This window comes from Strix aluco, chromosome 3, assembly GCF_031877795.1.
Source record: "Strix aluco isolate bStrAlu1 chromosome 3, bStrAlu1.hap1, whole genome shotgun sequence".
Taxonomy (NCBI): Eukaryota; Metazoa; Chordata; class Aves; order Strigiformes; family Strigidae; genus Strix; species Strix aluco.
Window position 1 is genome coordinate 38,241,929 of NC_133933.1, and position 12,120 is coordinate 38,254,048.

General features: G+C 37.0%; 1 protein-coding gene across 2 annotated transcripts in view; it reads right to left on the minus strand.

Annotated features, from left to right (window-relative positions):
• Window positions 1–1,804: 1,804 nt before the first annotated feature.
• The window catches only part of ZFAND3 (zinc finger AN1-type containing 3), a 140,888-nt gene continuing 130,572 nt past the window's right edge, over window positions 1,805–12,120 (minus strand). For both annotated transcript variants that reach the window (XM_074818134.1, XM_074818136.1), the window contains one exon: window positions 1,805–4,476. In XM_074818134.1, the coding sequence (XP_074674235.1) occupies window positions 4,322–4,476 (155 nt within the window). In that variant the 3' untranslated portion in view covers window positions 1,805–4,321. The remainder of the gene's footprint in view (window positions 4,477–12,120) is intronic.

A 12,120-nucleotide genomic window follows, 5' to 3' on the forward strand; every position in this document is an offset into this window, starting at 1 on the left:
CGCTGTTTTTCCAGTGTGGTCCTTTGTGTAGCAAAGTATGTACAGACACAGTCTCAGCTAAGCGTAAGATTATGAACTGGTTACACTAGAACTGTATCCTTATACAGCAGATCCCGCCACATCAGCTTTTGTGTTGAACCACAGCTTACTACTGCTTATATTATTCTTGTTCTGCGTGCAGAATTCTAATCAGGTATTTGAGTGATGAAATAAACATCTGGTGCTAATAAATACAGTTCATTTTAAGTAGTATTGTCTTAAACGTTTCCATTTGTTTTCTAGGTATAAGAGTTCCCAGGAGCATACAAATTTATTTCCAGTGGGAATTGGCTACAGTCTCACTGAGACATTAAGGGATTACTTCAATTAGACCTTCTCTTTGCTGTTCCACTGATGACTGACAATTTCAGTAACTACACTAGCACAAAGAGGCTGTTAATTCATTTGCCTGGGCACTTAACTGTGTAAACTCAACTGTGAGCATAGGTGCTGTCAGTTACTCCACTGATTCATTTCTTGGAGTCTATTATAAAACCTGTATTTTTATGACACCATTAGTACCAGTTTTCTTCCCTGGTGAGTCTTCGTACTGAAATAGTCATTGTAAGATTAAAAAACGTGCTTTTATCCCTTAGAGATTTATATCTAAGTTGTAGCACAGTCACAGAAGGAACTGCTATGATTGTAGAATGAACTGACCACCACAATGAGTACAAAGTTAAATGCAAACAAGACATTGTGTCCACGAGGCCAGGGGATTACAATTTATCCAAAAGAAGAAAGTCAGGCAAAATTCATGTTTTGAACATACTTATCACCTTCCATAGGGTAGATAAAAGCAGTTAATAATACTTTTGAACTGCTATAACTGCACCAGGACTCTCTTCAGAGTGTTGCCTGTGCACTACTCAAGAGTGGTTCATGTTCTTGGGTACCTCATTTTACAGTTACATTGCTTCTCATTCAAAACACTAAACTGCTTCAAAACAGAAACCAGTGCAGTTAAGGACATGCTCTGGCATAGCAGCCTTCATGGCCAATTCTTTCTTTTCCTTGAAGCCTTCACTCACACCCAGCTATAGGTTTGAAACGTAATGAAAAGGCAGAGCTGTTTTACATAACTTACCTTTACTAAAACTCAGCCAAGAATCACACACAGTTTTAGAAATAAAAGTACCATATAAATTTGAGGGAAAAAATGGGTGTATGAGTCCCATGAATCAATTTCATGGGACACATACACAGTTTCAATTCCAAAAAATTTTCAAAATTGTTTGTAAATAATTACCTTGATAGTCTCTCTCCCTCTATTACAGCCAACTGTTTTTTAATTAACCTTGTGTTTCTAGCACCTAAATTATTAAGAAACAAGTTGTTCCTCTACTTATCCATTATGTACACAGCCCATTATGGTTTGGTTAGTGTACTAACACTAGGTGCAGAAGTTGTCAAAATGCAGGAAAGAACGTTTAAGGCATTTTAAAACTTTGATGCCAATGATATAGCATACAGTATGCATTTGACTTAAGAGTATGAACAACCTGTTCCTTTGATTTCTGTATCTAACCTCAAAGTTAAATTGACCAAATTGGCTACAGTAGTTTTAGACAGATTTGCTTACAAAATAAATCACTAAACTTGAACCCAGAATTATTATCCTCCCCTTCCAAACTGGCAGAAAATACTGTCCACCTTCCACCAATTGAAAATTCAGCTTTAATTTACTGACCTAATGTTTGTATTTTCCCCACTCATATTTCTTACATGAAATTGCAGCAGAAATGGTGCAAAATAGCAAGACCTGTTGGAATAGGCAGAAAGGAATTCAAACTTTAATCTGATTGGTTTAATTTTTTTTAGCAGGAGGAAAAAGAATAAAGTTACAAGATTCTTTTAATATTTTCACAATGTTAAACTAAAACTGAGCTCTAGGCTACATGTGTAAGTAAATCTAGAACACAAAAGGGTTAAATAAGATCTTCTTTTAAGATACAAGAACTTAAGCTTTCTTTACGTTTAACAAACTTCACAGAACAGATACTGCAAAGGAACAACCCCCTCCCCAACTTTTTGTTTAAAGTGAACATTGTCCATAATTCACATGAACTTTAAGTAGTGTTCTCTCAAGAGCCACCTTGAAACCATCTGTGCACTTGTAACGAGATTAAAGAGAATATTAAGGAGGAACAAAATAGCATCTTCGGTATTAATGCAGAAAAGTCTTGTGTATCAATCAGAATGCCCATCAAATGCTATAATAGGATTTTGTAGGAAAAGAAAGTGCGTATCACAGCAGCCGCCAAAATCCATGTTTTTTGAAACCCCTCACAGCAAGTGTAAATAATACCCTTGGACAGCCCCTCTCACCAGGACCGTTTCCTGAAAATGCAGCACATTACAGAAGATTTTGCTGCTGGTTTCATATTCTTGAATAATAACAATAATAAAAAAACAAACATCTTGCCTTTTGGATAGTTTGCATTTTATACTGATGGGACGCTTCCGATTTGCTTCATGGTTAATTAATGCTAATACAGTCAGATGCTGAGTGTGTGTGTTGTGTAGAGACATATATATATTTATTTTTTTAAATTAGTTGTCTCCTTGTTAAATGCTCCTAGCTGGCTACCAAAGTAACAATGTATTTTGGCCTAAAAGGAGTTAGTTACCTGTAACAAGTAGAATGGAAGATGACTCATATAAGCTTACTCCCAAAACACTGGGGTTTTTCAAGTGACACATTACTTCACCCCTCTGATGTTTTATATCTGCCCAGTATTTCAAGATGAGACAAAATCTTTCCCCCCCTCTGGTATTCTTACAAATTTACCTGATTGTTAATACCTTACTAATACACTGAGAAGCTAAATTCACTCAGGATTAAGCTGGGCCACATCAGTACAAATCTTTTTTTACCTGCATAAACCCTACGTGCAGCAGGAGACATGCCAATTACTACGTTTGCTTTTTTGTTTCCAAACTGATGAGACTGGTGCAATTCAGTTCAGCTCAGCTCAACGTGACATACTGTAATACAGAACCATAGGTCTAAACAGATCCAAAACATTCTGCTCCATGTAATGCTTTTCACATTCACTTGCTATACTTGCTTTGCAATAGATGCGGGCAGAGATTTTCATGAGAGCGTTCAGCTGCATAGAAAGAGGGCTGATATAGCCCATTTGATTATCTCACTGACAGTCTGGAAGTGAGGAACACAAACTCAATGTGATAAAGGGTGTTTTACTGGTTGTTCCCCAATACTGTTACTGAATTCCGTTTGCTACAAAATGTCCTTTTTTTCCCCAATATATAAGTCTAGCTACAGAAAGTCAGTCTGTAGAATCCAGCCACGGCTACTGTGCTGTGAATTAGCCTTATTTGATCAATTATCAGATACCTGCACTTAGCAAAAGGCAAACAAGAGCCAATCAGGTTTCGGCCGGTGGGAATGGCTGCACTGCTCAAGGCATGTGGAATCTGTTCACACATCTTGTAGAATCTCTGTGGATGCCATGTAGAAAGTATGCACCATTTACTGCTCTGGGATGGAGTTTGGCTTTGAAGTGAGATCATAATTTAACTGAGAAGAAAGACCAAAAAAATAAAACAAAACAAAAAAAAAAACCCTGATAGGTTCTTTATAGTAAGATAGATATAAAAATTTTTCATAAGAATCTCTGTCCCCCTTTCTTTTTGGCTTCCTGGGAAGAACCAGAAAGATGTTCCTACCCCAACAGAATCCCTGATGCTGGTGACACTGCCTAACTCAAAAGCCACACGCGATGAAGGCACGAGTGACCAGTCAGGTCTTCTGGGCTTAAGCAGCTGCAGTTGCTGCTCTTAGTAGTATTTCACCTCCTCAGGATTCACTAGCAGTGAAGAGGTGAAAGGCTGCACATTAAACAGTTTGTCCGAAAGCCATGTGCATAGCAAACTTTTACACCAGCTTCTATACAACTATTTGTTTTAACTCTGCAGCTGGAATGTTTCCAGCATAAGGCTTTTAGAGTGACTCCAGCAATAACAGAAGCCTTTGGATTTTTCTTGTTTTGTTTAAATCCACTAGCCATGCTCAAAAATAATATTTCTTCATGTTTTATTTTTATACGGTGGCTAGCAGGCACCTTAGTAACCAGCCAGAAATCAATTTCAACCACCATCAACCCCTAAACTACAGTACCAGGACGGTTGGCTAAAGAAAGGAAACTGATTGGCTGTAGTCTGAAACTTGCCTAGTACAAGGTGTCTGGCTGACTTTGTCCTAAATAAGGCTAACATTAGTGAACTAAGAGAACAGCATTTGGTTGCAGTCTTGCACTCAGGAACATCCTTCGCCAATGCGTTGGCAAGATCTCCCTACTTTCCGATCCAGTTTCACCATTTTCATAATGGCTTCCTCACGCCCACGTCCCATGTGGTCAAATGTGCAGTCATGTTGTTCAGGCAGGCGATGTAACATACAGAACACATAACCTACCATGGAAAGGGAGAAAAAAAAATACAGTTAGGGACTTGGTCAAAGTGGCAGAATCTTACCTGAATCAGAAGTGAAGGATCACCTCCTGGGGGGTTACTCAGTTCTCAAAAATGAACACCAGCTTTAAGTTTTTACTTATCTTCCTTACAAGGCATTAATAAATATCTGATTATTTACTGCATCTTCTTGAGTATTTATCAACACAGTATCAAAGCTCAAGTGATACCAGGTTTGGGGGTTTTTTTTGCCATCCTCTCATCTTATAGAGGAAGCCCCCAGAATCATCTAAACTAGGTATACCCACATAGTGTAAAAACTAATGTTTTTTAAAAAAAAGCTGATCACCTTCACTGAAATCTTTTCCACCTTATGTGGATCTGGTTGTCATTTCTGAAATTCATGCCTATGGTACTTCAGGTTGAGCTCCCAAGCAGGCATTCAAGTCAGAACTGGTAAATCTAAGCACCTTGCTTCCTCCTTACTGCCAGCACCCCAAGCCGGCAGCGACTGCAGGAGAGTTCATGGCTCCACTACTATTCCAGTTTTCAGAAGCTTCTCTTCATGAACTGTTCTGACACTAACCACAGGGGGTGAAGAGGCATTTGACACAGGGACATGTCACACCACATCATCTTGCTCTGTAGCTGAAAAGACGTAGGTTCTTGTCTCTTTGTCTAAAGCTAGTCAATGTTATTCAGTTTCCCAGGGAGCATGTGATTCAGAAACATATGTCAATATTTTTTCCTACAGGTGAGGAGGGCACCTTCAGTAGCTACCTCTTTCTGGTCTACAAAGAAAACTGGCTTTTTTCTTATTTGGCCCTAACAGTTTATAACAGTAAAGAAATTGCCTCAAATTTCCTACCTCTAAAATGAGTATTACATAGTGATAAGTAGTATTAAGATGATATAGTAGGGAAAAGAGTCACACAGTTACAGGGTTCATGTAGTCCACTGTATATGAAACGAAGTATGATATCAGCTATGCTGCAATATTTTTCCTGCCTGATGGTGCAAAGAGCATCACTGCTTCTCACTGAATGCTTTACATTACTGCTGCACCTTCAATACTCAAAAGGTACTAAAACCATAAAATGATGATATCTGAGAGATGGGAAAAGATAAAAATGAGCGAAGGATTGAGAGAGTGTGTATTTGTGTGTGTATATACACACACACGTGTATGTATGTGTATATATATATATATATAAAAATATGTGTGTAAAGTATTTCAAACTCCTGGACTATAAAACATGAATTGTAGAAGAGAACAACAGGCTACCTTTATGTTAGTGTGATTGTTAAGAGAACAGAAAGGGACAAAGTATCACATATAGAATTATTTTTAAAAAAAAAAAATGAAGAAAAGTTGATTTATCTTTGCTCTTTGTTTCAATAGCACCAGCTATGAAAAGACGGGTCTATTATCTGTGGCTGGCTTTGAAACCCAGTTCTAGGAACAAAGTGAAAAAGACAAGTTTTTTGTATTGGTATATGTGATTCAGAAATATAGATGGAAAGATGCAGATTGAATTCATATATATCTTGCCCCTTGTGATCATTGCCTCTACTTCAGTCTCAATCTGGGTCATACCACACTCAAATGTGACAAATACTTTCTGGAGATGCCAAAAATTCAAGGTCTGATTGTTAAAACGAAAACATCCTTGGACTATAGTTTCAATACTGAACAGGCATTTCACTCAATTCTCTCTTACAGAAAGCGTGGACTGAAGGCTTCCCTTATTTCTTGAAATAAGACTTCAAATTACTGAACCAACATCCACTGCAGGCACAAGAATGCATAAATACCTGACTAGATGAGCTCAAAAATCAAGTTCATCACCTTACCTGCAATGGATGCGTAAGAAGCAGATGTAAGAAACCCTGCAGATACGGATTAGGCTGAAGTCATTTCAGTCGCTTGTAGGTAAAAACTGGTTTTAAAACCTGATGGTTTTACAGATCTTCTCCACACAGTTAACAAGTATATGTAGAAATGCTGTTTAATGTTATCTAAACGAGACCTTGAACATGTATACAAGCTCCTACACAGCTTCAGCAAGAGCCTTTTGACAATTCTATAAATCTAATATGAAAATACATGTACAACGTGATTTATCAATTTTGAACATAACCCTTCAATTGCCATATCTCCTCACCTTCTACAAAGCCTCCTGCCTTTTGTAGACCACTATAACTTCATGATGTTCCTTTCTACTTTGCCACCCCCCCAATACAATCTATTTTGTGCTTTACCATATCTTTATATCCTTTCTGAACACCTTTTAGTTCTTTTTAGAGCACCTGTTTTCACGTAGGAAAATCTGTACTGTATGCTATATTTATTCCAGATGAAACATATTCTTTATTTTTTCTGTCAAGTGTTTTCTCATGCATTTTTGAACAGAATTTCAATAACTATCCACAAAGAATGGCAGGCGATTTTCCTTTTCCCAGACTATGGAAAAAGTACTCTAATTTCAGCAACTAAATGATCTAAACCTGCTATTCACATATATCTATTTAAATATGTACTGCTAATTAGAACTGATAATACCTAATGAAAGAATATCCAAGCACATTTTGAACATTACTAAAATAGTTTTGCATATATTGGCTGTTCTTATTGAATTAGCAATGGGGATCTTCTGGAAGTCTCATTTCCAAAAGAGATTTCAGATCTTTAGTCCCATTGCTCCACATGCCTAAGTCACATTAAAGATTGGAACTTGTATTTTTGTAGGTTTTATTTAAACTATGAAGGACATGATTACTGTTATATAGTAGTTAACTGAGTAACAGTAGTTCTGAACATTTTTTCATTAGTTCAGAGTGGATATATTCAATTAAATTATTACTGCTATATTCACTTCTTGCTTCACGAGTCTGGAAATCAGAGTGGACATTTTGTGTTCTGCGTGTGCACAAGTGCTTGATGTCGTATCAAGACCATCAGTTTTTACAAAAGTTCCATTATTAACTTATGTGCACTGGGGCAGAAGGCCAATAGATGTACTTCTATTTTGATCCTTAAAACCAATCCATATCTAGAGGTGAAACCTTTTCTCCTGAGAACTCTACTTTTATGGTTATAAAGCAAGTTAGATAAATGAACTCTTGTGGTGTATTTACTGTTAAGTTCATTATGGGAAGATATCAAATACACGTTGTCTCCTCTAAAGGATTTTACTGCAGAAATGCTTCTTTTAGCACATTATAACTAAAAGACAAAATAAATAACTTTGTGCTAGGGAAAAGAGCATTGGAAAAGGGAATCCATCTGCCAACTAAAGTTAATTTACCCTAGCCATCAACCAAAAATATGCCAGCCTTTCACTTCACGCATAGAAGATGTCAGTCTAGTAAATGTAATAGTGCATCTCACAGCATTGCAATTGTTGTTTTCTGATGTTAGAAGTAAACTATGAATCACCTACTCCTCAGGCCTCTAACACAAACATCTTGGAAAAATGTTATGTAGTGCCTCAAAACCTCTGAGCTCCTCTAAGCACCCCAGAAACTACTTCACAATATATCATTAAACATTTCCATCGGTTCCATTTCATCACCAGAGTATAAATGGCTAAATCTGTAAAGCAGTGTACCATCTGCTTTACTTGTACTCATACCGATGAGTCTTGCATAGGACATGCAAGAAAACATCATTCAAAGGACATCTAAAATTGCACACAAGCAACTGTGAAGTTGCTTTCATCATTCCTGAGGAATCTGCTGGGAAAAGGCAATTGGAGAGGGCAGAAAACAAAATAATCTTCCATATTCAAGACCAGAGAATACCACAGACCTGCAGTTCGCTCTGTGTGGGCGATGATGAAAAATGACTCCATTTTCCTCATTGTTACATTCAAGAGCACTGGCTAGATGGGTGTATGGAATGACAATAAGCAAATATTTCAACTAAAACATAAAATTAATTCTTAACTTCCTCTTCAAATTCTGAAAACAGTAAGCTGCTAAAATACCAATAAAATTCTATGGGAAGCATCAGAAACAATTTAACTAAATGGCATAGTAATCCACAACACAAAAGCCAAATTGTAATCTTGGAAGGTCCCTGATTTTACTAAGTTTCTTTTTTTCTCTTTGTGAACTCGACAGAAATCAGTCAGACTTTCTGGAACGTGGCACAAACGTCCAATAACTGCATTACTGCAAAATACCAATGGAAAGCACAGCACACTGGTGGGACTACTCTAGTGTGGATGTCCTTGGCCAGGCATGGAGTTCCAGACTCTTCTAACATACTGCTGGAGAACATCACACAGTTACATAAGATACAGAATAAATATAATGATCCCTGTTATGTGACTAGCACTGTGATAGAAAGGAAAGTCCTTTTTCTCCCACCCTGAGATTCTGGTACTGATCTTCTTGGTAAGACATTCAGAAAACTGCTAAAAAAGAGACAGATTTGTTTGCGAGCATGTTCTGAAAAGTGGAGGAAGTGCCAAACAAGCTTATTAAATATTTATGCAGCTTACACAGTTACAGAGTGACTTGAAAACATTTAAAATTAATCCTATTTGAAACATCTTGAAGTATATTACCTAAAAAGTAGTTGCATGCTGCCACAATTACCCTGATATTCAATATATTCAATACTTTTGTCTTTTAAGAATAGAGAGCATATTTGGACTTAACCATATGACACATTCACTGTATGGCAAATATGGCAGTTCCATCTACTGAAGAAAATTGAACCTTGATTATGTAGAGGTACATGTTTGTGTTTCTAAAAGCTAAGCCATTCAAATATCATTGCTAACGTGAAAAGACAAAGCCCTTCATTACCAAGTACCATCAATCATCTCAATTGTTCAAGCTAGACATTTATGTTTTCATTGTATGCAGTAAGTGCTCTGGAAGTTTAGGCTTATATACTACAGTGACCCCTTCTAATTCATTCAAAGAAGCTCCCACTGGTAGGTAAAAGAAAGTGAAGTCAACATTATCATACAAAATCAGAGCTTCTAACACTTTAAAATCATCTTACCTACCCACTAGTACTGCTATTTGTCATTTTCATTCCCAAATCAAAAGGCAGAAGTTCAAAACTGACAGAATTTGCAGCTTACGCCATTTCCAAATTTTATTTAATAAACAACTTGTGTTTGTCTAGATCCCCTATACAAAGTCACTTCAAAAGCAGTATTAATAATAGCATGGCCTTACTCCTGTGCAGAATTCTGGGCTGTGTGCTTTGGCTTCTTCACATGCTTCACAAGAAATTTTACCTTTCTTGCTAATTTGAAATTCTAATCAACAGAGGTTCAAACAGACCTAAAAATACCTTGTAACCTTAAGAAATTAAGGTGCTGAAAAATTCTCTACCAAAGGTGTATTATCTAACAAGGTATGTGTGAGTCTATATGCAGATTTCTGTGCAAGAACAGCTTTTAACATATCTTTAAATGGTGAACATACCTACAGGATATCATACAACACAGCAAAACCAGGCAGACTAACCAGCAGGGAAGACGAGCTCATGTAGTGATACGTGCTGCTGCAGCACTGTTCAGAATAACTGGACATCATTCACCAAGTGTCTAGTAATCCCCAAAACGGTATTTATGCATCTCCCCCATCCCTTCCAACTGAAAAGATGACTTAATGTGTTGCAAATGATACTAACAATAGAGCTATTAAAAAAAAGTGTGGGAGAGGAGTATTTTTTCAAGACATGAAATAAGAAGATAGCAAGATCCTACAGACTTGTACATCGAGGACCTCAGAAAACACTTGGCTCTTTGGATTTCAATATAAACCAGCTTGCTCCCCTAGTATTTTGGAGATTGTTCAAAAAGAACATCCAGCTATGGAAGAATGTAAAAATGTGCAAAACTTCCAATGCAGCTTATATGCACTGCTATTTAGCAGTATAAAAATATTCTAGTCTGCTGATATCTTGCATTGTTCTCCTTCTGGACAGCTCCGTTCTTGTATATACTCTATTTCTTCTCTCTCCTCTGTGGGGAATACTCCATATTGGCATTGTCAGCTTTCATTACACAACTCAAGAAGGAACATTCAGTTTTACTGATATTTTCTATAAAACCAAACCAAATCCCAACAAGCTAAATAAGCTTTTGGAAAGAAGTGAGCTAAACTATTCTCATGTTTCCCTTTCCCAGCTTTGCAAGAAGTCATGGACCTTGATTAAGTGCTAAGTAGTTCAGAATAACTTGGCTAGAAATCTGGTTATTCACTCCTAAATCGAAAGGAGAGTAAGCCACATTATGGTGAAGCTTTTTAACCAAATAGATGTATTTATTAAAACTCCGCAAAACATAGCTTGAGGCAGTCCTTTGTACCATTTCCACTCCAAGAAGAGTGGATGGGGAATGTTAACCTCTAAGTGCTCCAAGTTAGAAGTCTCTAAATATTAATGCACAGTATCTTAAAAATTGCCCTCTCGAGGCATTTCAGTTCCACGTTCCTTCACAAACAGCACAGCTGCAAAAGATTCACAAAACACACAGTAGGAAGAAGTGTACACAACATATTTACTTATTTTTCTAATCGTTTGCTATGGTCACTGCAACTTGTCTTTCAATATTTTCTTCTTTATATAGATCATCTATACTTACTCATGACTACCAAAACGATCAATAACTGAATCAAAAAGAGAAAAAGAGGTGGTATAAGACACCTTAGAACATTTCTTTTAATCTGCCAATCCAGTCTGGATTGGGACTGGACATGCACTTGGGACTTCCCTTCTGCTCTTAAGTCAGTCATCATCTCAGGTTTCATGCTAAAAGCACACAGCTCTGTGACATCTGTGATGCTACATAAAATTTTATGTCCCAGACTCAGGATGCTTACAAGATGCTTTAGATTCATTTTTTTGGGGGTTTATGCTTAGGAGAAAAGAAGGGAACAAAGATTTGTTTTTCCTTTCTTGCTCTATTTTGCTGTCTACCACAAAGAGGGTAAAGCAATATGTATAAGCATGCATTAGAGACAAAAAAGCTATTAGTGAAAAAAACTGCCCAGGAAATGAATAGAATATATTGTATACAAAAGAAAGATGATGTCATCTTAATCCTGTAACAGCCACTGGACAGGTATGGTTAAATATTCTGCAAGAATTCTTCAGAGTGCAAGGCAAAGACTTTGTATTTCCAAGTTTAGTCACGTATAACCTGTGCTTCAAAGTGTCTTCTTTCTATTTTCCTGAAGATTGTAAGTCTGGGAAGTGGCTTTAGGGAGCATGCAAGAGATGCAGTTTTGTGCTGTGCAGACTCTGCAAACAAACTACGTTTTATCCCAATTTGTGCTAATTTCAAATTCACTTTCCTATTTATCTTACCACTCGCACAGAAAGCTGTCAAACTATTTTTTCCTACATTAAATGTGACACATTTTGAACAAAGAATTTATATCACTTGAGGACAACACACATGCTGATTTTTTAGGAGTTTTTTTCTGAATCAACAATTCTTAAGGAGGATCTATGTAAGACACTATTCTACTCCTTGATTTTGGAACTAAGAGGAACTCAAAAGAACCCATTTTCTCTTGTTTCTTTGAAGAGAGTGTATTTGGAGTGGGGAAAAATTAAGATATGGGACACTCTCCTAGATTCAAACCCTGCTTTTGCTCTAGTGGATACCA